This window comes from Aedes albopictus, chromosome 3, assembly GCF_035046485.1.
Source record: "Aedes albopictus strain Foshan chromosome 3, AalbF5, whole genome shotgun sequence".
Classification (NCBI taxonomy): domain Eukaryota; kingdom Metazoa; phylum Arthropoda; class Insecta; order Diptera; family Culicidae; genus Aedes; species Aedes albopictus.
Genome location: NC_085138.1, coordinates 55,750,357 through 55,777,059, shown reverse-complemented (window position 1 = coordinate 55,777,059; position 26,703 = coordinate 55,750,357). Strand labels below are relative to the sequence as shown.

Below are 26,703 nucleotides of genomic sequence, written 5' to 3'. Positions count from 1 at the left end.
CAAACGAACAAACTGTTTGTTCCACGGCAGAAATACCGAAGATGTAAGTATTTATGAAGTAATTGGTGTTGCAAATAACCGAAGTACATATAAATAAATTCTAGCTTTATAGCCTGAGACAGTATAACAACTGTGTGATTTACTGCATGTCTCTGCTGGAAGATCGGTTCCCTGTGCTGCTGTTTGTAACAACATTATGAATGTTTTCTGTGAAGTACGTCTACCCCCGTTGGTTTGAACGACACCTCATGCAAACCAACGGGGTTTATTTTTTAATTTGAACTTCTAGTAACCCTGTGGGTATCGAAAAACACACTGATGGTAACCCTTTTTGCTGTTTTGTTTTGATTCTGCGTTCCGTTTCACCCCGTTCCATGAGCAGAATGACGTTTGAACCATTTTTAGTTTGAACGATGTGCAGATTACAGGGGGTCAAATTAAGAAGGGTTCAGATTAGATGAGGTCAAACCAACGGGGGTAGACGGTATATGTTCAGAATCGATTCAATCAATTTTGACGTTTTTGAAAGAGTTGTTTGTTTAGCCAAAACAATTGCTACGAAGAAACCTATAGTGTTTAACACTAGTGCTAAATGGGACTAAATGGGACGAAATTCAATACAAACAAACAAACATCAACAACAACAATGGGTATAAATTCAAATATAGGTAGCCACTGCCACCTGTTGATAGAACCGCGCGAGACACTGTCGGCCATGATGGATTTCATTTTGACGTTGGCTAACACGCACACTATCGTCTTACCCCGCTGGTTCGACACTTTTTAATTCATACCCCGCTTATTCGACATATGTTGAATTAAAAAGTGTGCAAATGTCACAGCGATGTACACTGTAAATGCAAAACAGTTTGATATTGCGCTTATACTCACACTCGCAGCTGCTCCTATTGCAGCCGCTAATTCCGGAAGTTCTGAGTTGGTGCTTTTCGACACCCAAACCGCCTGGAGACAACCCGGAATGAACGAGCTTTTCATTCGCACCACTGCAATATCTGCTGAAATTGTGTTTCATAACAAATCCGGAAATCAAAACAAAAACAAAAAAAGAGTTGCCAAATTTTAATGAGCACGGTGATATAGGGTGACCAGTTTGTCGAATTAAAAGTTTTTCCCGGTTATTCGGCAACAGTCGGTGTCGTATTAGCGGGGTAATGTACTGCACAAATCGCCTGTAATTTTCGTTTGCATCATTATTCAGTGTACACGTTGGCAAACGTCAAAACAATCGAACATTGGCGCCTTTGGTGGAAGAATCGCGGAAATCAAAAGAAATTTGAATAGAATGTTAAATGCATGTGGCAAGCTGTTTTTAAGTGTGTTTTGTCTGTTTATCTGAGCTTCTAGATATTTAAATTTTCGAGATACAAGAGCTTTAGCTTCATTGACATTATCACCGCCTAGCGGCTGAACTGCCAACTGCCTACTATTCATACTCCTTTTGCGCCAATAGAACCTGAGAATGGAGATGTGTAGAGTCTCTCATGGAATAATCTTTGAATCGATAGGGTTATTTTGCCGCGAACACAACCCGCCCTGATATTAATACTTTATTAGATTTAAAACTAGAAAACAGATGATCGCAATAAGTTTCTTAAATCTAATTGAATTAAACCTAACTTATTACTAAATCATAGATATATTAGTAACTAACGACTCAATGTATTGCTACGATCAACACATAAAAATGTAAGCGAACTCTAAAACTAACAAATTATAAATGAAATAAAGATACCCTATTTCAGCTTTTAGCTTATTCGCACCCATATCCTGGGGTTTGCGAGCTGCTTATTAGAATTCAGGCGAGAGTCCCTCTAAGTTCCCGTAACAAGGGCTTTACGGGTGATCCATGAAATTTTAAGATGTTCGAGGGGCCTCAGAGGGTTCTTGGTGGGCATTCCATGGAATCTCTAGTAATTTCAAGGGTGTTCTGGTGGTGTTATAGGAGGTCTCGGTGGTTTCATTGGCGTTCCATGGGGTTGGAGTAGCTTTCATGGGCGTTCCATGGAGATTCTGGAGGTTTCAAGGGGTGCCATGGAATTTCAGAGAGTACCAGAGGCGTTTCATGGGTCTTTAGGCTTTTCAGAGGTGTTCCAAAAGATCTCAGGGTTTAAAGGAGTTTGGCAGGGTTTCAGGGGGTTTCAGGGGGATTCAGAGGCGTTTCTGGGGTATTGCAGCGGATCTTAGAGCGTGAAGATATGACGAAGCCACACCTCGAATTTTCCATAGCACAAATCTGAAGAACCGAATGTCGGTTTGCGCTGAAAAGATGATCGATTGGTTACCCACTGGTGGTGACTTATCGATCAACTTTTCAGCACAAATCGACAATTGGTTCTTAGATTTGTGCTCTTGAAAATTCGAGGTGTACCTTCGTCATATCTTCACCTTATGGGCGTGGAATTTTTGGGCGTAGCATTTCATGGTGTCTAAGGGGCTTTATGGGAATTCCATATGGTTTAAAGGGTTCAAGGAATTCGATCCAGGAGTTTTTAATGAATTTTATGGGCGTTCCAGGTCTTAGAGGGCTTTATGGGCGATCCGTGAGATTTTAAGAGGTTCGAGGGGGTCTCAGAGGGCTTCATGGGCATTCCGTGGAATCTCTGATAATTTCAGGGGTGCTCTGGTGGTGTCATAGAAAGTTTCGGCCATGGTCTCGGTGATTTTATTGGAATTCGATGGGGTTACAGTAGGTTGCATGGGCGTTCCATAGAGTTTTTAGGGGTTTCAAGGGTTCCCATGGCATTTCAGGGAGTACCAGAGGCGTTTCATGGGTCTTCAGGCGTACCAGAAGTGTTCTTAGGGTTTCAGAGGGTTCTAGGGGTTTTCAGTGGGTTAGAAGGCCGTCCCAAGGATGTTCCAGAGAGGTACAGAAGCGATTCATGTCACTTTATGGAGTTTCAGGAGAATTACAGGGGTTTTCAAGGGCTTCAGTGGCGTTCCATGAAGCTTAGGTAGGTTTCAGAGGCGTTGCAAGCGATTGCAGGATCGTGTCAGGGGTTTTCAAAGGTTTTCAGGCGTTGCAGAGCTGTTCTAAGGGTTCTCAGGACATTCCAGGGAATTTCAGGGGAGTTTCAGGAGCGTTTCATGGTATTTCAGAGACATTCAATAGGTTTTCCCGAGGGTTTAATGGGGTTTCATGGATGTTTCAGGGGATATATAACTGGAAACACCTGGGACCCTACCACGCCTTGAAATACCCATGAAACATTCTTGAATACCTACTAAAGTTCCCTTGATTCCCCCGGATACTCGTCCAGAACTATAAAGAGTGATACGGTCAAAATTTGGTCACACAATCTGTTTCATAATTTGAGACTGCGTACACCAAAACAGCTGATTTTTGGACCAGTAATGGTACATTATATGTAGCTTATACCATAAAATTTTCATCAAAATCGGTTTAGTATTTGCGGAGATATTGTGAATCCTGAAAACTGCAATTTTAAAATTTTGTACAAAGAGGATTAAAAAATACGAACACATTTCAACTCTTTTATTTATAGAGCCAGAAATACAGAACCAATTTCAATAAAAAAATTTCTGTATGTAAAGTATACATATCAAAATGTTGTGTAAAAATTACATTCAATTTTATCTAGCCGTTCCTCTTCTTGGCGTAACGTCCTCCTGGGACAAAGCCTGCTTCTCAGCTTAGTGTTCTATGAGCACTTCCACAGTTATTAACTGAGAGCTTCCTCTGCCAATGACCATTTTGCATGTGTATATCGTGTGGCAGGCACGAAGATACTCTATGCCCAAGGAAGTCAAGGAAATTTCCTTTACGAAAAGATCCTGGACCGACCGGGAATCGAACCCGTCACCCTCAGCATGGTCATGCTGAATACCCGTGCGTTTACCGCCTCGGCTATATGGGCCCCGTATCTAGCCGTTAGACCAAGCCCACTCATGGGCTCAATCAAGCGTTTTAACGTTAAATAGAACCCCGAACAAAGAAGCGAACCGCACCGGACACTGCTAAGTAGGGCTCGAAAGCGAAAAGTTTACGTACGGTTCGTAGCAGGGCTTAGAATATAGAGACACGCAAAGTACGGTCTCTATCCGTAGCCTCGTGCGCTCTCTCGCGTTTAGCTCTCTGGGTAGCGTAAAGAGGAGACGAAAGAACATGAGTATGGATTTGTTGCCAGGTATATAGTTTCTAGAGAATGATTTTCTTGTTTTGTATAGGTAGGAATTTATTTTAGTTTGCATCAAATATTTGAAACTTTCAACCAATCAATATCATAGATCGTTACACGAATAACACAACAAATTGTCTGACATAGAATTGTGATAGAGTGACAATACAAACGCAGAAAAATAATTGGTTTAAATTGACAAGCTTTGCATAAGTATGTTATGAATAAAGTTTTCGCTTCTTCGCCAATTTTAGGATCATGCATATCGAAAATGTATTGATTTTCTCTTAAAAATAGTTACGATTGCTCATAATCGCACCTTTATTTTTGATTCGGCCGATCGTTTCGAAACTAATATTTGAAGAAATGTATAGTGATTCAGTGAATTTTGCTGTTTTAACACGTACATGTTTGAGCCGGGTTTGGGAGCGTCCATAAATTACGTCACGCAAAAATTGACCATTTCCAACCCCCCTCCCCCCTATGTCACACTTTTTGTATGGGACCTCTGAAATTTTCGTATGGGTCGTCACACTTTGCTGAACCCCCCCCCTCCCCCCTCAAAGCGTGACGTAATTTATGGACGTTCCCTTTTCTACGCAGCAAGTAAAGCTTAATTTCGCACATTTAGAAAAATGTCCGAATAAATAACTCGCGAAGTTCGTTCCGACAAGTTTCAAAATTATCGTCATCCAACGCAGATTCCGGTGAGAAGATGTGCGTATTTTCTAACCCGAAAAGATACCATTTGACGGTAATAGGTGACCACAAGGTCTTCTTCACTTTCCGGGCTGAGATCCTCCGCTTTGAAAGAGCTGTGCCTCGCGTTTCGTTTTGTCGTGTATATTTTAAAAAGGCAAAAGAGTTTTGGTTTGATTGCTGTTTTTGAAAATGGTGGTCGTCAGTGGGTGGTTTATTAAATATAAAAGACATTAGGAAGAAAGTGTGCGAAATGGGTAACTTCACCGTCCACGCATCCTTCCTCCCCTGTAAATTCGAGAAGTACCTTGCCGAAATAAAATATTCTGTACTCCAAGTATTTCGAAGAGCCATCTTTGCGCGTAAATACAACGCAGTAGACCAGGCCGCTTTGATGCATGTGTCATATCTCTGATATGCTGCAAGCATCAGTATTGACAAGAAAAGTAACACGATTGCTTTCCAGGGTGATTCCGCGTATGTATGAGATTAGATAAGAGTAGTTACGATTTTTCAAAGATGCATTGATTGTACCTAACTCAACTCAGATAACATAGAAACACTACAGTTATTTCTTTTTGTAAAAACTAAATCATCCCGATAAAAATCTTAAAAAATGTAGTCGAGCTGCCAAGTTTCACCAATTAAAATAGGCGGTGTGCAGGACTGCCATATTGTAGGTTCCTCGTTATAGAAAAAGCAAAGCTTTGGATGTTAAAATACAACAATTGTTGTATGAAGTGCCAAAAAGGAGAGTGGGCTCATTATGTACTTTGACAAATACGCAGTCTACTTCAAGCGCATAGAATCTGCTTCCAACAAAATATTCATATACCAGCATCCAAAAGATCGCAATATATATTAAGATTTGCGAGTGATGCTTTGTAACTAAAAGGTTGTGACTGAGTATAGAATTCGCTGATGTTAAAATACACGTTAATGAAAAAAGGTTGCGCAGACTTATCGCAGACTGTTAGAAGACAGCTTCTACTATGACCAGGATTCAAGAATCATGACCTACGCGAAGTTGTAAAGGAGACAACTACGTTATAAATGTGTTGGAAATGCAAGGGATGTAATTATTCAATAAACCTAATTATTAAAAAAGATGCTCAAATTCAGATAAATTTCTTGCGAGAAAGGCAACATGAATATTGAAGAGATGGATATTATTTTAGATAAAAATTCAACCTACAAGTCATACAGTAAGCAACAAACATATAATTTAAAAAAAAATTGCTTGAATTCCGGGATTAAATACAATCATAAATTATTGAGAAAATGATATCTTTAAACGCACCAAAACTGGTACAAATCTCCAAGGGAATTATTTATTTGAATTCAATTTTTACTAACAGTTTTCAGTCTCATCCAAAGCCCCATCTTTCATAATATGAGCACAAATTATTATACTGAATAAGATTTGCAATAACCCCATAGAAATACACAAAATATTGTGGTGATTTACAGAAGCGCAAAAAACCGATGGTACGGAGAGAATAGAGACCACCGGTGCGCAAAGGCGACCGATCATTATTTTACTCACATGGAAACGAACGACCGGTGCGAAAATGGGTTGATAACGAAATTAAAAATCGTTAACGACGTGCTGTTGCGTGTGTAGTATTAAGCTCACGAGTGGGCTTGGTCTTACAAAGTAATATTTGTTTAGGTGGTCAAATTTTGTCAAATTTTGTCAAGTCAAGTCAAATTTTGGTCACACAATTTTTTTCATAACTTAAGACTGCGTACACCAAAACAGCTGATTTTTGGATCAGTAATGGTACATTATATGTAGCTTGTATCATAAAATTTTCATCAAAATTGGTCTAGTATTTCCGGAGATGTTGTTGAACCCTGAGATCTGCAATTTTAAAATTTTGTGCGCAAATAAGAACACATTTTTACTGTTTTATTTATTAAGCCAGAGATACTTAACCGATTTCAATGAAAATTTTTCTGTATGTAAAGTATGCATATGAAAATGTTGTGTAAAAATTTCATTCAGTTTGATCCAGCCGTTACAAAGTTATTTTTGCTTAAGTGGCACCCGGTCAGTTTTTTTCATATTCAAACTGCTACAACTTTGAAAGTATTCATACAAAATGGCTCAAAATTTTACTAAGAACATATTTTCATAATGGTATTATACTGTAAAATTCTGATAAAAATCGGGGCACTATTGGTAGTTCTATGATAAAAATTGTGCTTTACTGACCTTAAATTTCCGAAAATTTACTATGGAGCGCCTTTGTACAAAATTCTAAAAAGGTAGGTCGATGGTTTTATCTATATATCAACCAATACTTAATTTTGATGAAAATTTTCTGGTATTAGCTTCATATAATGTAGCATTATTGGTCCAAAAATCAGCTGTTTTGGTGTACGCAGTCCAAAGTTATAAAAAAATTGTGTGGCCAAATTTTGACCGTATCGCCCTTTAATTAAAGGTCTCTGAAAAGCCTTTACACCTTGAAACTCCTCTAGAGCATTCCTGAAATACCCCACTAACACCACCAAAACTTTTCTGAATCTTCCACAAAGTTGAAAAATGAGAATCTGATCAGCTTGTTAAATTTTGACAACCGCAGTGAAACGTTCAAGAATTAGCAAGAATCGGTCAGCATTAGGATGAGCTAGCTCAAAGAAACGTTCAGCATTTCACGTAAATCATGTTTGCAGATTCTTTGGCTTATTATCTTTTGGATGAGTTCTAAATTTTCGAAATCGGATGCAAACTGTCGGAGATAATATCCATATTATGGGGTGTTAACATGCTGTATAGAAGGTGACCGCATCATTTTGACCCAAGGACTGTATGTGTAATCAATGATTATTTTGACCTTTGACGTAAATTTGAGAGATCTTGCAAGACAGATAATGTCTCGTTTGTTGTAACTTTATATAGAAATGTTGATTTTTTTAAAAAACATCACATTAACCACCGAAAAAATAGGTTGCCGCATTTTGCTATGGGTCATACTTTAGCTGAAAGCGGTGACTGGCTACCTGATTAAAAGTATAAGGACTCCAACGATCTTTTTTTTATTTTAATTTCTTATTGAATCTTTGATCCGAAGGCAAAAAAAGCTATCAATTCATAAATCTAGAAGTGCTCTAGAAATACTAAGCTGAGGTGTATGTTCAGTGTCAACTGAGGCATTATGCCGCTTGAAAGAAAAAGAAAAGAAAAAAAAGTCCGCAAGAAGCTACGGACCTTACTATTTATAAAAATCGTCACTCTAGTTTTATTACAATCCTTCGATTTTCGGACACAGGTCCATCAAGCACCATTGGTTAGTAATCACCAAGAGCTTAATTATAATGTCTTCACTAAGTCGGGCCACGATCGAACTCGATAAACGATAAATTTAATGGATTGATTCGTTACTATCGAACGGCTTCCACGGCAAAGAATACCTCTCTTTGTCGTCTCTATCGGTGTGTCGGCACTATGTTTCGTCGCATTAGCATGCACCTTATCATCCGCTTATTAAAGTGTCAACCGCAATGTCCTCTCATAGCCATGGTCATAAATTATCGTCTTATTTCGGCTAGGTATTAACTTTTGAGTTTTTACTATTCCGCCGCGTTGGCTGCTGATCGCGTCATTCTCCTTGCGCATGTGCCGGCCGTTGTTGGTGCTACCGCCTATGACGAGGAAGGTGACATGACTTACGCGTAAATTATTGCCATTTTCAACGATACAGTTCCGAAAAGATTCGATGACAAACATTCGCCCATAAACACTCCGGTCGGCGTTGTCGTCGATTAGATCACCCACTTGACACTGCGTGGAGTTCTGGATGATGGATGTACGCGACTTATTAGTCAGCCACTTAGACATTTGAATATTTAACGAACGCTTGGTCCTTGTGTAAAACCCAAAATTGGGCGAACTTCAGCGGAACGGCTTAAGTCGTTTTGTAATTCTAATGAATGGTCGAGTGAAACCACGCCGACCAGGGTACTTATTCCGAAATGGAAATTTTATGACAATAAGTTAAACTGATTGTTTTGTCCAGTGATCTACTTTAAGCCAACACAATGAATCGTAACTCATATCCTAGAGTCCAGATTTTCGATTAGCACTCTGAATGGCCCTAAATTCCGGCGAATAACTCACCGATCTTACCCAGCCAATTTACGATCCATTGTTACCGGCAGCAGTGTCAGCAGGCCAGCAGACAATCACGAATGAGGTCCTAATGTCTGGGCGATGATGATGGCGCCACCGTCCGGCCTCTACATTGAAGCCGAAAGGTGCTTAGCGGGAGAAAATTCATGGAATTGCCAGTGTTCCACTACTTTGCTTGCCATTGAACCCCGCCGAGCTGAGGAATCGGTTTTTAATTGATTATTTATAGGCATATCGACGATAAATCCCAGCGGTAGGTGATGTTCGATGACGATTAATTTGGAATTCACACGTTTTGTTATGCTGTCTGCTCGATTTATTCGCCCCCAGGAGGGATGCGTTGTGCAAGAAACGTGCCCATAAATGAGCCGGATTTCGATGGAAGTCACCACGCAATAATTTGAAATATAAAACATATAAAAATAGAAATGGTGGATTCTAAATGCACATAAGATCATCTTTTTTGGACACACAATTTGGGACATGCTCAAATGGATTTGCAAGCTCTCTAGTGACGCGAGCTGAGGACGTGTTTTAGCAACGTGCAGGAGAACAATGTGTGGCTGTATTCTATTCTTTACGAATTGCCAAAACAGGTAGGACACGGTAGGCAGGTCACATTGTGAGGAATACCGAGTAACAATCCTAGCTCTTCCTGAATAAAAAAAGGTTGCCTGGAAGAAATGAAAGCTGTGTTCCTTTTTGAGGCAGGGTGTTGAAAGGTGTTCCTCCAGAAGGTCAATGGATCCCTACCTCCGTGGCACTGGCAGAGTAGCGAGCAACTTTAGGGAAGATCGGGTAGCTCCGGTGGGAATTTTGGTCGTAAGATGACAGGGAAGGAGGGGGTGGCGTCTGTTCTCCAGAACGTCTGAGAGCCAGGGAAAGACTATAAGCTCAACTGTGCATTATAGTCCTCCGGAAAGTAGGAGGTTGGTGTTCGACCCTGCAAACCCAACCGTTAAGCTTAGTTTCCTGCTCCCAAATAGAGTGCTCAAGTAAAATTCCTCCTTTTTCCGTAAGTAGTTTTGACATTTGTTTAACTGACAGCATTTTTACGAAACGATGCTGTGATGTGAAAAAAGGGCACCAGGTTGTTTACGATTTTGACTTGAAGAAATATCGTTCATTTCCTCAGGAAATGTTATTGAAATTGAAATGTACTTTTTCGCGCGCGTGTGGGTAAAATGATTTAATTTATAACTTTTGGGTGGGCTTCTGGGGAAAATCAAGACTACGGATTCGCACTATGGTGAGAGAAATTCTGCTGGGTCTCTGATGGTTACTTCATGGAGTTCTTGAAGAAATACTGGGACAAAGCTTCACAGGGAATTGAATGGAAATTAAATGAAGATCCACGAAGGATTCTTTGTGATGAATCTTTTGGCATTCCATACGAAGGTTTTTCTTTGAGATTTTTCAGAAAATTCTCTTGAAATTCCTCCAGGTGCTCCACTAGAAAATCCACCAGGAGTTCGCCGGGGATTGTCTTAAAATGTCTCTGAGATTTTCATTAGAAGTTCTACAAAAAATCCCTCCATGAGGGATTTCTGTAGTATTTTTTCCAGGGCTCACTCAGATATTTATTCAGAGATTCCCACAGAAATTCCTCCCGGGATCATTCCAAGAGTTCCTTCTAGGACTTCTACAGGAATGCATTTTAAGATTTCTCCAATAAATCCTCCAAAGATTCTTTCAGGAATTCCTCCGGAGATTCATACTCCTCCGGATATTTTTCCAGGAATCTGAGATATCTATCTATATATATATATATAAAAATGAGTTGGAAGTCCCTTTGAGGCAACAAAACTCAAGAACGGATGAACTGATCAGCATGATTCTTGCACGGTTTGGTTCGTATTCATGGTGGCTGTGTTCATATGTACAAAAAGTAACGAAAATCGACTAGAAAAGTAACAAAAATGATAAAGAACTCATTTTCCATGAGCTGGGAAGGAAATCAATACGACCGAAATGAAATCAATCTAGAGTGCGGCGCTATTTTGAGCTCAACAGTTGTCAAACCACCACAAGACGGCAAGACAAAGTTTGCCGGGACAGCTAGTTTCCAATAATTCCTCCAAAGATTCCTCCAGAAATTTCTCTGGAGATTCCTGCAGTAACTCCTCCGGAGATTTTTTTGGGAATTCCTCGGGGAAAACCTTCCGGAGATTCCTCCAAAAGATCCTCCTAAAAATCCTCCCGGAATTCCTCCGCAGATTCCTCCAGAAATTTCTTCGAGGATTCCTCCAGGAATTCCTCCGAGGATTCTTCCAGGAATTCCTCCGATGATTCCTTCAGGAATTCCTCCGAGGATTCCTCCAGGAATTCCTCCGAGAATTCCTCTAGGAATTCCTCCGAAAATTCCTCCTGGATTATATCCGCCAATTTTTCCAGGAATTCCTCTGAGGATTCCTTCAAGAATTTCTTTGGGGATTTCTCCGGATTATCTTTGCTATTTTTTCCAGGAACTCTTCCAATGTTTCCTCCAGGTACTCCTCCGAAGATTCCTTCAGGAATTCCTCCGGAGATCCCTCCAAAAATATTCCGGAGATTCCTCATTCAATTCCCCCGGAGATTCCTCCAGAAATACCTCCTTGAAATTTCTTCAATAATTCCTCTAAAAAGATTCCTCGAGAAATTCCTCCCAGTATTCCTCCATAAATTCCTGCCGGAATTCCTCCCGGAATTCTTCCGGAGATTCCTCCAGGAATTCCCCCATAGATTCCTGCAGTAATTTCTGGAGGAATCTCCAGAGAAATTCCTGGAGGAATCTCCGGAGAAATTCTTGGAGGAATCCCCGAATCTCCGGAGAAATTCCTGGAGGAATCTCCGGTGCAATTCCTGGAGAAATTCACGGAGGAATTATTGAAGGAATCTCCGGAGGAATTATTGGAAAGATCTTTGAAGGATTTTTTGGAGATTTGCTCCAGAAAATCCTCTGGTGATTGCTCAAGAAATTGCTTCGGGGGTTTCTCCGGTAAGTTTCTCCAGGAATCCATCCGCGGATTCTCGAGAAAGTTCTGCAGGAATTCTGGAAGAATTGCACGAGAATTTCAGAGGACTCTTGGAAAATTTCCCGAGGTAGTCATGGTGGAATTATTGATGAACTTCTGGTGGAATTACCGAGTTAATTTTAGATGAGTTCCTGGGAAACTCCTGGGAAAATTTCCAGGAACTCATTGGGGAATTCTAGGGAATTTTCTGCAAGAATTCCCGGGGAACTCCTACAAGAATTCACGGGGAACTCATGCAGAAATTCTCGAAAATCCTCTTGATGAATCCCAGAAGAACTCCTGGAAGAATTTCTGGGGAACTCCTGGATATACTCCGTAAGGAAATAACGGGGAACTTCTGGAGGCATACCCGGGAACTCTCGGAAGTTTTATCGGGGATTTCCTAGAGGATTCACCTGAAAATTTCTGGATGATTTCCTGGGAAATCCCTGGAGGAATTTTCGGAACACTCCTAGAGAAATTCTCAGGGAACTCCCTGGAGGAAAGCCCGGAGAACTTCTGGAGGAATTCCCGGAGAACTCCTGGGGGAACTCCCACGGGAATTTCCGGGAAACTCCGGAGGAATTCCTGATAATCTCCTGGAGGAAGAACAGGAGGAGAACTCCTGGATGAATTCCCGTGAACTCCTGGGGGACATTCTAGAGGAATTATCGAGGAACTCCTGATAGAACTCTTTTAGGAATTTTCGAGAACTTGTTCGAGAGCTTGTTCCTGGAATTAAGAGCTATTTCCATGAGGAACTCAAAAACACCATCTCTCCAAAACTCCCAGAGTCTCGAACTTTCTTTTGAAATCATTAGCTTCTCTTGGACCCATAGTTTCTTTGCAGAACTTGAGGAGCTTCGCCGAATTATTAGTTTTTTTAATAGTATTTCCCGCTTCCTGCAGAATCTCAGACAATACCCGGACTCCTATAAAATCATAACTTTCTTTTATGAGAATGGAATTCTTGGCATTTCCATCCGTATTAACTTCTTTATATCTCATGGATTGATCAGGTAGTTCGTTCTTCGATTTTTACTGCACTAATTTTCTCTCTATAACCCCATTATCGTCCCCAAGATCGTCTCACAATTACCACCGATAGAGCAAGACAGAGCAAGAGCAATGCTGCAGATTCTCACATAATTACTTTTTTCCAGGAAACAAACTTATTCACCAAACTGAAGTTGTTTTGAAATTAACCCCAGGAAATCCACGCTCATTGTGTTTTGCCGAAGCGGCAGAGTTGCGGAATTTTTTTAGTACATACAACAGTGCTTCAGCATTTCGTTGCATTCCAAACAGATGTTTTATCTTGGTAGCGTAACGTAAGATGGCATAGTCCATCGAAACGTCGGGCATCGAAAATATATATCGTTTTGACTGCACCGGAGACTGCAAGGCCGAAAACCCCCAAGTACAAAATTACCAGTCGATAGCATCCACAAGAACACACAGTAAGTTGGAAAACATTCAAAGAAATAGTGAAAAAGCAAAAGAGTGTTTTACTTGGGTTCTTGACCAGGGAAACGTGCCGACCTAAGAGTCTCGCTCGCTATGCGTGGTCCTTCCGACCCGCCAAGTAACAAAGTTAAGGGCGCAGTTTACCAAGTAGTGGTCAGAGTCGATGTTAGCGCTACGATAGGGTTCTGACGTCGATAATTTCGGATAAGTGCCGTCCGTCATTCAGAACGTAGTCGACTTGCAATTCCGTCTGCTGTGGCAATATCCAGGTGTAACTATAAGGAAGGCTTTGTTGGAAAAATGTGCTACGTTTGGAAAATGGTAAAATCGGTGAGTCTAGTAGACCGTTTTCGGTCGTCAGCTGGTGTACGCTGAGCTTTCCAATCTTCGATCTGAATTCCTCCTCCTGGCCTACCTAAGTGCTTAGATGATCTTGACGTCGTGGCTTGGGCAGCGCTAGCAGTCGTCCTGCAGTTCTGCTGCGCTTAGCATGTGTCTTTATAATCATCAATGCTTCCAGAATGCGCCTTTTCATTTGACGTCTAAAATCAGCTGATTTTGAAGGGTCTTTGACAGTTCTCCTATGAAACTGACAATTCAGCGTTTGCGCCTTTCGTTGGCAGTTGTAAACAGTGGCGTACACGGACCTGTTTCCTGAAAAGGCCTATGTGGGGTTGTGCTCGTCGATCGGCCACCAACGCGCCTCTGCTTGTCGCCCATCGCGATGAAAGCTGATCCAAGCTCGCGTGTGTTATCGCAGCTCTTGTAGATCACAGTAAAACCGCTCAGCACTAAAATGTGTAAGCCCTACTCATAAGTGCATAATTTCCAGACCACACAAAAATGTGTTACAGTTACACATTCTCAAAAAAGAGCTCGTACACTCGTCTAGATGCGAAATGTCGATTTTTTTTGTTTTCCAAGGTCACTAGTAAACCTAGCTAGATTGCTGTACAAAAATTTTTGGGAATTTAACGATTTTGCGGACACAAGAGCTGATTTTGTGAATGTGCAAGGGTTACACATTTTTGGTGTAGTCTGGAAATTATGCACTTTTGTGCTGAGTGGCGTTAGCGTGATGATAGGTACGATTACCTCTCATGGTGCGATCCTGTCCAACACACCTCTTGCTGCGTTACGCTACCCGGGGTCTTTGAGCATATATCGGCTAGTATGCGGGTGCTTCCAATGAAGTTGAGAGATCAGCAGTTTTGCGTACCGAGTTTCCAATGACAAATCCTTTTTAATTCGCTGGGGTCATTGCCGTTGGTTTCCTTTCATCTTATTCTGTTGCTGATTTTCCGTTAGATTGTTTTTTAATGGCTAGTTTCCACCTGGTAAGTACTGTGTAAAAGGATAGGACAAGTAATGGTCAAGTAAAGCTTTTGCAATCAAAATTACCTTAGCGTTCGCAGTTGATAAGTAATTCGCAGCAAAAAAGATTTGCCAACAGATGGCATTGTCATGCGATGCTGTCAGTCATGTTGCTAATTTTCCATACGGAATAATATGTCGATGTATTATTCCGTGAGTAAAAGTGACATTTCTCTTTCTTTTTGTTTCTTCTTTCGCTCCAAAGACATCAGTGTTCATTAAGCTGTTAGTACACAGGGGCCTTAGGCCTAAAGTACACAGGGTTAAAGATTTAGCAAGGGAAGAACTCAAGATAAAACATCTGTTTGGAATGCAACGAAATGCGGAAGCACTGTTGTATGTACTAAAAAAAAATCCGCAACTCTGCCGCTTCGGCAAAACACAATGAGCGTGGATTTCCTGGGGTTAATTTCAAAACAACTTCAGTTTGGTGAATAAGTTTGTTTCCTGGAAAAAAGTAATTATGTGAGAATCTGCAGCATTGCTCTTGCTCTGTCTCGCTCTATCGGTGGTAATTGTGAGACGATCTTGGGGACGATAATGGGGTTATAGAGAGAAACGCTATGAGCCTCTGTACGAATTTGCCCTGTCCTGCTCACTCCCACGAAAAATTTGAAAACAGCGCGCACAGTAAAAGTCACATTTGACTTTTACTGTGCGCGCTGTTTTCAAATTTTCTGTGGGAGTGAGCAGTAGACCAGATTCGTGCAGAGGCTCATTCAGCTTAAAAATAAACTTCCGTAAAATGAAAAACAGGGGGCTTAGTCCTCAAAAGTAATTATTTATTGAGACACACATGCTAATGTGTGGAATCCTAATTGACTGATATCTTGAAATACATTTTTGATGTTTTTGCCTTTCTCGTACACTAAGTGTACTGGAAAGGCTATATGTTCACTCCAAAAATGACTTTTTGATAGAAGGCCCGGAGGGTCGAGTCACATATACCAATCAACTCAGCTCGACGAATTGAGGTGATGTCTGTGTGTGTGTATGTATGTGTGTGTGTGTGTATGTGTGTGTGTGAGTATGTGTGTGTACAAAATAAACTCACATCTTTTTTTGGCAGTTAACCTCAACCGATTTTATTGACCGACGGTTCATTCGACGCGGAATCTGGTCCCATTGTTTCCTATTGAAAATGGTTCGGATCGGTCCAGCCGTTCCGGAGTTATGGCCATTTAGGTGTTCCGGATCGGTACCCCAGGGAGGGGCCAAATATGAAAATGCTACAAAACCATGGCTCCTGCGCGTTCGGTGGACCACCGAGACTTGGACGGGATGACGGGGTACGCGGCACAACCTTCGCGCTTGAGATTACCACCGGGGTGGCTTGGTGGGTGATGTCCAGGGATCTTAACGGGGGATGCCGAGGTCTGCGGGTGTTCACAGCACATTCTGGGCGTCGGAGGGTTCTCAACGACAGGCGGTACTTCTGGCTGTCCGGGAGAGGCACTAACCGAACGAAAGACGTTGTTCGGGCCTCCTAGGCGGCGGACGGGATGCCTTACAGGTGTTCACGGGCCACAGGTGGCCACTACCAGGCTGAATAGGCCTATGATACTGGGTCCTGATTCAATATTCATTTGGATCGAATGAAATATAACTTTTCGATCAATTAACTAACTTGTAAATATTTTAACTGTAATTGAGTTTTGGCTCTAAAGCAAACTATTTGCCTCACAAGAGGTCAGAACGGAAAGTCTTTGCTCTTCGCTTGGTTCGACCCAGTAGCCTGTCCCTCTTGCCTTTTCCCCATTCCCCTTTGAATTTCCCTTTTTGACGTGGATTGTGTCATGGCAGCTCTTTCCCTTTTTGGCTCATTTTGTGTGTGTGTTGTGTTAGGTCTGTTCAGTGTAGGGTGATTGTGTGTTAACAAATTTTGTTCTGATTTTATTAATTATCCTTTTATAACATTTACCAACATACAATATAATTTACTAACAAAATACAAATAACAGAATATCAATTTACTAACAATTTACTCTAACTATATCAACAAATACTAACAAATTCATTCTTAAGAACTAATAAACAAAGTTAGCGTTTCTCAACGGTAACAACTTTCCGTCATCAATAATGTCCGGTCTCGGTGACCGCCACTGCACTGTACAATCTTGAGCGAATGAAGCAACGGGATGTCGCCTAAGCATACGCGCAAAATCTCGAAGCAGCGTTACCAGACAATAATGAGGTCAATGTGGCCCCTCTAGAGGATTACTGGTGTACAGTCAAAGGAGCCATCAACGAGCCGAGAGCGCTATCGAGAACGTGGAACCGGGTCGACGAAACGAATGGTTCGACGAGGAATTCAGAGCGATTTTGGAGAAGAAGAATGCAGCGCGTGTGGCAATGCTGCAGTATGGAACCCGGCAGAATGTTATAAACAGAAGCGGAAACAGCAGATCCATCTCTTTTGGGAGAAAAAGCGGAGTGTGAGAAAATGGGACTGCTGTGCCGTTCTATTGCAGAAAAGTGCTCAAAATAGGAGCCCTACTGAGATGGTTCCACTTCCCTACACGACACAGAGGTGGGTCGGAAGTGCTTTCACATAACCTCAAGAGTCCTGCAAGGTTCCATCCTGGGTCCGGGGTTAATAGGATGACCAGATTTGTCCCGTTTAAATACGGGACACATTTCGGAAACTCAACAAAAAGAAAATGAATGTCCATAAACAGAACTGCATGTTGTTAATAATGTTATTTCAGCTAGAAAGAACGAATAATTGAGTCAAAAACGTTAACTATGCTCCAGTGACGAGTGTTTGAAAATTTTGTTGTCCCGATAAATACGGTACAGATGGTCAGCCTAGGGGTTATGGAATGTCATGTACAACGAGGTGCTGAAGTTAGAGTTCCCGATGTGGGTACAAATCGTTGGCTTTGCTGACGACATTACGCTGGAAGTCTACGGTGAATCGATCGAAGAAGTGGAGTTGACTACTACCCAGTCGATCAAGGTTGTGGAGGCGTGGATGAGGTCCAGAAAACTAGAGTTGGCTCACCACAAAACTGAGGTGATGGTTGTGAACAACCGGAATTCGGAGCAGCAAGCGATGATCACTGTAGGTGTGGCATAGCCAGCCATGCCTTGAACCCGGAAGTTGCCAAGCGGAGTAAACAAGCAACCGGAAATCATCAAGGCAACCATGTATGTTATTTTGTTAAACAATTCATTCCATTATCTACTCTCGAATAAATAAGTATAGTTTAGACGCCTTCTCCTTATTCCCTGAATACTGGTGAAGGCGAATCGTTTGTGGAATGGAGTACTCGTTTGAAGAAGTTAGCAGCCAACTGTGAGTTTGGCGACCAATTAAATCCGTTTTTGCTGAACATTTTTGTGGCCGGCATGCGAAGAGGACCGATTTTCGAACGCCTCTGTGAAGAGGAGGCAACCTCAACTTTGGAGAACCTCGTGAAGATTGCTATGAAGAGAAAATCTACTATGCAGCAGCGGGAAGTTTTAGAGGTTCACAAGATTCAACCAAAGGAGCAGCAAATGCATCGGAAGAGTGAAGCCAAATGCTACGCGTGTGGCAAGGGAGACCACGATTTCAAGAAATGCCAGTACAAAAGTCACATCTGTCGGAATTGTGACAACAAGGGCCATTTGGCGAAGGTTTGCCCATCGAAGGACAAGAAGCTATCAAATGAAAAACGCGGTCCGAAGGTCAACCATTTGAGAATCAACAAGCTCGATGTTCCCCCGCCGGTAGAGATGCAAGTTTTTGTGAATCACCACCCGATCAATTTTGAAGTCGACACCGGAAGCCCTGTCAACGCTATTTCCAAGAGCATGTACGACCGGCTGTTTCAAGAGATCCCGTTGAACACCAGATCTACTGAAGAATTTGTGTGCTACAATGGTTCTGGATTCCGTGCTGTTGGAACGTTCAAAGCGATGATGAAGTACAAGGAACATGAGTCACTGGAGGAAACTTTTGTCTTCGAAGGAACCCGGCAGCCGCTGTTCGGACGTCAAACGATGAGGAATTGGAACTTGAAAATTGATTTTTGCTTCATTTCAACGGATGAACAGGATGGTAAGCAGTTATTGGATCCACTCCTAAGGAAGCATGCAGCAGTATTTGAAGGTGAGTTAGGCCGTTTCAAACACAACCAGATTCATTTGGCTCTGAAGGAGGACGCTGTACCAAAATTCTGCAAACCAAGGAAAATCCCGTTGGCATTCAAAGAGAAAGTTGAAGCGGAACTGGACAGATTGGAGAGTTCAGGAATAATTTCGAAGGTTCCTTCTTCTGAAGCTGAATGGGGTACACCGTTAGTTCCAGTCCTGAAGAAAGATTCATCGTTACGCTTGTGTGCTGATTACCGTGTCACTGTAAATCCTTTCCTGTTGGACGATCATCATCCGTTTCCTGTTATCGAGGACATTTTTGCGGCGCTCCAGGGAGGAAAATATTTTGCCAAGTTAGATTTGAAGAATGCATACTACCAGCTCGAAGTTGATGACGAGACGAAGAAGATTCTGGCATGGAGCACTCATCGTGGAGTTTATTGGATGAACCGTCTTCCGTTTGGCACGAAACCGGGGCTGTCCATAAACCACGTGGTCATTTTTTTGGGACTTTTAAACCCCCCCCCCCCTCCCCCTGCGTGGTCATTGGTCCGTACAAAAAATTTTATTTGTCCATACAAAATGGTCATTGGCCGAACCCCCCCCTCATGACCACGTGGTTTATGGACAGCCCCACCAGCCTGTGCAATATTTCAAGGTACGTTGGAGCGAGTTCTTCAAGGTTGCCGTGGTACTGTTATCTATCTAGATGACGTGTTGATTTCCGGGGCGACAGTACGGGAACTCCTGGAGAATCTGGATGATGTTTTGAGCCGTCTGAAGGAAGCCGGATTTCTGTTGAACAAAAACTAATGTGAATTCTTCATGCAGACGGTAGCTTACCTCGGACATGTAATTGATGAAGATAGACTACACAAAGATCCGGAAAAGGTGAGAGCAATTTTGGACGTGAAACCACAAGCCGATGCCAAGGATGTTCGAGCGTTTGTTGGATTGGCTAACTACTACGCGAAATTTTGTCCAAGCTTGGCGGAGTGTTTGAAGCCCTTGTATGAATTGTTGAAGGACGGTGTAGAATTTTCCTGGACCAACAAGCAACAAAAGGCGTTTGAAAAAGCGAAGAAGCTTCTTTCCGAAGACACCGTATTATCCCACTACAATTCCAGTCTTCCTGCTCGGCTGTATTGCGATGCGTCCAACGAAGGTATTGGAGCTGTGATAACTCACGTTTTTGCGGATAAATCAGATCGCCCGATTTCATTTGCGTCACGGATTTTCAAGAAACACGAAGCTGGATATTCCGTAATTGATCGAGAAGCGTTGGCGATCTACTATGGCATCAACAAATTCAGCAACTACCTGTTTGGACGACACTTTTGTTGGAGGCTAGTCCACCATGGCCACGCAGGCCATAGCGAGGCTAGCTCCGTCGATGCCTTTTTCTAAATTACAATGAAAATAAAACGCTAGACACCTTCCATCAAACTAGACGGCTGCCGACTGATACCTCAATCAGCAACCGCCACACTCTTTATTCATTCCAGGTATATACAATATGACAATCTTCTTTAATAACAACATACCTACGCCAACAAATCTACCTCGCTCCAACACTTCAAACTCGTACCTGAAGGTTCGACGCTACCCGAGCGTTCAACGCTACCTAACTTCCAACAACTTTGAGCTCATGACCGACCACAAGCCATTGACTGGTTTGTTTAATCCGAAGGGTATTCCAGCCACTGCAGCAGGACGGTTACAACGATGGGCTGCATTCCTGGCAAACTGTGATTATGAGATCCGTCACGTGAAAGGTGTGAACAACGTTGCAGCCGATTTTCTATCAAGATTTCCATTGCGATGTGACGACGACGACGAAAATGATGAAGACAGCGTAAGTTTTTTGAATTTTATTGAAATTGAAACACGTTCTCTGGTGGAGCGAAAGCAAATTGTGATTGAAAGCCGAAGAGACAAGCTGATCAGCCGTGTTGTCGAGTACGTCCAATCCGGATGGCCTAGAATGATACAGGAGGACGAATTGAAGACATTCTATCAGAAGCGTGATGAATTGAGCGTGGAGGAATGAGTTTTGCTCTGGGGTTATCGTATCGTGGTTCCCACCAAATTGAGGATGATGTTGCTGGACGAACTTCATAAGGTACATTTGGGAATCGTGAAAATGAAGAGTATGGCCCGATCGTATTTCTGGTGGCCATGTTTGGATAACGATATCGAGACCCTCGGAAAGAAGTGCGAGCTGTGCATTCAACAAAGACCAGAAAGAAGCGATCCTGTCTCACCGTGGCGACTGACGTCTGCACCAGGAGACCGAGTTCACGTGGACCATTTTTCTTTCCGCGGATCGGATTTCTTCGTAATGATTGACAGCTACAGCAAATGGATTGAAGCCTTTCCTGTGCGTACTTTGACTTCCAAAGAAACAATCGAGAAACTGTGTGAGTATATTTCAAGATTTGGTTCAATATCAACTTTGGTGTCCGACAATGGAACAGCGTTTACGTCGGATGAATTTCAAAACTTTTGTAAATCAAGAGGAATCAACCATTTGCGAACGGCGCCATACAGCCCATGCTCGAACGGTGCTGCAGAGAATGCTGTGAAAACAGTGAAGACTGCTTTGAAGAAGCTCAGTAATGATCCAGCATTCCAGAAGAAATCAACGTCCATCATGATCAGCTCTTTTCTAGAAATGTACCGGGCTTCGAAACATGCGACGACAGCGGAAAGTCCATTCAAACTGATGTTCGGCAGAGAAATGAGGCTGAGGTTTGATACCTTGAAGTTTGATGCAACAAGACGCCAGGACGACACAATCCAGAAGGTAAATAACAGAAAGAAACAAGAAACATTTGCCGTTGGAGAAACTGTATACGTGCGAGACTACAGAAACCCAAAAAAAAGCATCATGGATACGAGGAAAAATTTTGAAAAAAAACTTGGAGCGGTACTCTTCGAATGCTCGTCCGAGGAACTTGGTACTATCAAGCGACGATCTCATCAAATTTTGAAGTATCCGTATGATGACTATGAAGAAGATAGGAGAATCTCAAACGGGCACTGTAACGGGAATAACAACGACGACGCCGACGCGGACGCAAGCTATGTATCTCTTGAAGACGATGTGGAGGATAATCCGACCAATCAACCGAATGGAGCTTACGTTACGCGATATAACCGAGTTGTTCGACCACCACGGCGTTAGGAGGGGGAGTAGTTGTGGCATAGCCAGCCATGCTTTGAACCCGGAAGTTGCCAAGCGGAATAAACAAGCAACCGGAAATCATCAAGGCAACCCTGTTTGATATTTTGTTAAACAGTTCATTCCATTACACTAGTTTACAGCATTTTTGAACTCGGTAAGCTGATGATCATTTTTGGTGTAGAATCATGCCCTGAGTTCGAAAACGCGAAAGAAAAAAATTACAGTAGAGCGGAAATTTTTTCGACTTTCCATACAAGGATGATGATTTGAAATCGATTTTTGTTCTATTTTTAAGCAAAGTCGCTCACTTCAAACATCTAATTCTTCGTAACCAATGCTCCGATTGAGCTGAAATTTTTACTGTAACTCGCCTACATATGATATGTCAAATAAACGTCGAGAAAGAATTTTTAAGTTGTTTTTTTTTTCTTATTAAAAAAATACATTTCTTCAAAAAAAATTGGGAATTTTGCTAAAATTTAAGAAGATCGTCCCTAAAAATCGTCAATATCTTGAATTTCATCAATCTGACGCAAAACCTGTATTCAGATGATCGAATGGTATTGTATTCAGCTTTCAATTTATGGAAAAAGATTTAAAATTGGTTGAACAGAACGCAATATATTTGAATTTTAGTAAATTACATATTTTGAAAAGTTGTAAAACTCGATATTAAGCTAAAATTCAAAAACTGCTCTACTTTAAATTTTTTGAAGGTCGGTTTCGAAATCAGCACTAAATTGTGCTTCAAAAATTTTGGTCGTTGACAGAAGTTCACGACTTTCATTTTATTTTGTAAACTTGTGTTATCTACTCTCGAATAAATAAGTATAGTTTAGACGCCTTCTCCTTATTCCCTGAATACTTTACAGTAGGCGATTGCACAACTGTCACGTCGAAGCGCTCCGTCAAACACTTGGATCATGATCGACGATTAGCTTACCTTCGGTAGCTGTGAGACATAAGATGTACTGCATAAAGCTGTGGAAAGGAGATTGATCACAGCAGGCGATATAGCGCATTTGAATATGATGCGAACTGTCAAGCGGACAATGTTAGCATCCCTGCTTGCGTAGCAACAACTCCAGGCGTCACCCAACCGCGTTCACTCTTGCCACTCGCGAACCGACGTCAGCCTGGGTAAGTTGTGTGTGCTGCACGTGAGGGGTGATTCCATCCCAGTGAAATACGAAACTCCAAATTGGCGAATTCCTGCCAGTTTTTTCGTTTAATTGAGGAAATGGAACCTATATTTTTGCTGGGAGGAATCACCCTTCAATGTGCATGCATTAGTGAACAAGTGAGGGAAACACAAAACCCATATGTGAAAACTGGAAGTTCGGTGTGATATTTTTCGGGGACGTAGCTCCCGCTGGAGCATGCCTGCGGAAAACTATTTGTGCATGGGCAATTATTGACGGGAAAGAGTGCAACAAAAGAACAAATTCCAGCAGCGCTATAGTGATCGAATTGTTTTGTTTTGTGCTTACAGCGTGTTGTTTGTCGTGGAGGAAGACTCCCGGCAATGTCCGCTTACGAAAAGCTAGATAAGAAAGATCCCGTTGTTTTGCATCGTGCAAATGTCGGATCGGAAGCTTACAGCGTGTTGTTTGTCGTGGAGGAAAACTCCCGGCAATGTCCGCTTACGAAAAGCTAGATAAGAAAGATCCCGTTGTTTTGCATCGTGCAAATTGTAACATGGTTACAGTAATTAAAAAAAAACTTAAACTAAATTTTATTATGCAATCCCATCACCCGAAAAAAACAAAGTCCAATGAAATAAAAGTTATAAAAATATTTGACCTTAAAAAGTATTTGGAATAGAGCCTTTACTGTCAGAAGCGAAGTTGGCGTTCCGTGTCTCTGACTTAAGGTTGAAGGATTCGTCATTGATATAATCGTAATCATTGATATTTTGAAAGCAGTTTTCTCGTTCAAAACACAAATATTCGTTATGAAAATGTATTCACTGTATTTCAGATGGAGAGTGGAATGCAGTGAATACATTTCCATAACGAATATTTGTGTTTTGAGCGAGAAAACTGCTTTCGAAATTTCAATGATGACGAGGATATCAATGACGAATCCTTCAACCTTAACGAACGTACATAGAGAATCTGATAAATGAGTTCGGTCTTTAAAAATTAGCTCACTTTCAAATTAGGCCCCGAAAATAGCCGAATGAATAGAATCGGGTCGCGCGTAGGTTTGTTGTAATCAAAATCTGGGTTGAAGACTCTCTCTCATTCCGACTGTCTACAGTTAAAGACATATAGTGGCATACAGTGACATATAGGAAAAATTGTGAATTGTTAGAAGGAAATCGAGTTTTTAAAAGCAAAAAGTATTGTTTAATCGAATATCTAATTAAATTGTGATTAATTCTATGAAATTATACAACAATTGCAGATTTCCTTTTTTATGCTAAAAGTTTCTATCAAAGAAAGTGCAATTAAGCAAACACGTGTATCTAGGAAGGTTTGTGTCACAATAGAATGTATTGTTCTCCTTACAAAGTGAGTTTTTTAATATTCAGGCTGAAGCCGTAACGCTGCAACCCTCGTGTGCAAGCGATAATCTGTAACAAAAACGAATTTTCGAACCAATCGATTGAAATTGTACAGGTAAATTTACAAAAGTGGTTTTGTTTGTGGCAAATTAAATAATTTGAAAATCGTTTGAAGATCCCTTCAAACGAGGGTGCACCCCTAGGGCCCGGACGGCGTGACATCACAGAACTGATCGTTTGCGTCATTCTGTTGGACCGATAAGGCTGTGACGAAGCATACATCGTGCAGCATAAATCGTGACGTCACTCGCTGGTGTGTCAGTTCAACTCACCACGCGGTCTGTCCAAGCCACCAATCGCAAGCGTTTCCACGGGCAACCGATAGAGGGCGACTCGTCACCATCCAACACGATCTGTCGCATGCAAGCCCGGCGGTTTGTTGCATGAAAGATTGCACGCCTCGCCATCACCTGCGTATACGCCACGTGACCGGTCAAAGGCGTAAGTTTGACCACGTTGATGACCAGTAAGTGCACTTACCATCCTCCGCTGGACTCCGTGGGACCACGCCATCGTTCCTGGTAGCTGTAAACCAAGTAAGGTCGACCTAATTTTGTAAATACTAACCCCCCTATACCAATGTACATATTATAAGCAAGCGCTAAGACAAAGATCGTAAATTGCCATTTTAGTTCCTCAAGTTATTAGGGAAATAAACGAACAGCTCTGCAAACGCATGTTTTAAGCAATTCTTAGTTGTTGCAGTTTTAGTGTCTGAGAAGTTTCAACACAATTCGGTTTTTTTTCTCGTTGGATTAGAATAGGCTCTGGAAAGGGACTCCTTATTGGTAACCGGACCACCCTGTAAGTTGTATATATTTTGAATTTAGCTATTCCTTCGGTTCGGTTTCGGTTGCGCTGAAGTTTCGATTGTTGGGTTAAGGACTGAAGAAAGGACTCGCCCTGAGGATTCCTGGCCGGGTACGGGACTTTCCGATAGAGTTGTGGACACGCTCCTTCGCGGTGGTCGATAGCCACCTGGCGCTTAAGTGAAGGTTGTTTTTCTCCGAACCTTATCTTCCGCTTTTCCCAGTCCCGTTACATTTGGCGCCCAACCAACGGTTTGGTTTGTAAAATTTGTAAATATTAGAATTAGTGTACTTAGTAATTGAATATTGGTTGAATTGGTTTAGTGCTTAGTTGATTGAATAATTATGAACTCAAAGTATAGGTTATAGTGAATTTTCGGATTTGGTTTGAAATTGGTTTTGGTTATAATAGATTTAGCTTAGTAAGACATTTATTGATTTTATTTTTCATCGGCTTTAGGATTACTATTATATTTCATATTTTGCCAACTCTGAGTCCGGGGTAGAATACCTGAAAATAGATCAGAAAAGTTTGTTTTTAAAATGGAGTCTCAAGGAGGTGATAAATTGGATTACTATATAAATCCTAACGATTTGCTGAATGATGAACTCGACTACGAATTAAAGATAAGATGTTTGCCAATAGATGGATCGCAAGAAACTAAACGTCAGCTTTTAAAACATGCTCAAATGGAAGAAGTTCGGAAGCCGAAAATCTTACGAGCAAAATTATCAATCGTTCAAGAGGTCGAAGCCATTAAGGGGAAGGTTCAAGACATTAAGCACGCGATTCAATTTTTCCCTGAGCCAAAGTATATTTCTCGCCTGAGACATTGCAGATTGAGAGTTATTCGATCGAATGCAATGACTAGGGAACAGAAAAGGATGAAAGATGATTTTTTGGCAGAAATCGAAAACTTGCTGGACCGTTATGGAAACCCAATTGACAGAAGAGGGAGTCAGTTGCCACCAAATCTGAATTTTGACATATCAGAAGTGGCGGGACAGAATGTAGATGCAAAATCCTTGTTGAATTTTTCTCAAATATCTGGTGTAAACCACTCAGTTCATATTCAAAATCAAAACACAGTGGGTCTCGAAAGAAATGATCAAAATGAGTCAGGATTGCTTGATGAAGCGGTGGGAGGACAAGAATCTTCAACGAGCTTCGATGAAGACCTAAATTTGCTTTTTGCGGAATTCCGTCACAATTCTCAAAGGCAAGAACAG

The 26,703-nt window shown here is 41.6% G+C and overlaps 1 protein-coding gene across 1 annotated transcript; it reads left to right on the top strand.

Moving 5' to 3' along the window:
• The first annotated feature begins 21,003 nt into the window (after window positions 1-21,003).
• Window positions 21,004-22,095, top strand: LOC134290200 (uncharacterized protein K02A2.6-like). Its single transcript, XM_062857269.1, has one exon. It carries the CDS (start codon window positions 21,004-21,006, stop codon window positions 22,093-22,095), a length of 1,092 nt encoding a protein of 363 aa, XP_062713253.1.
• The last annotated feature ends 4,608 nt before the right edge of the window (window positions 22,096-26,703 follow it).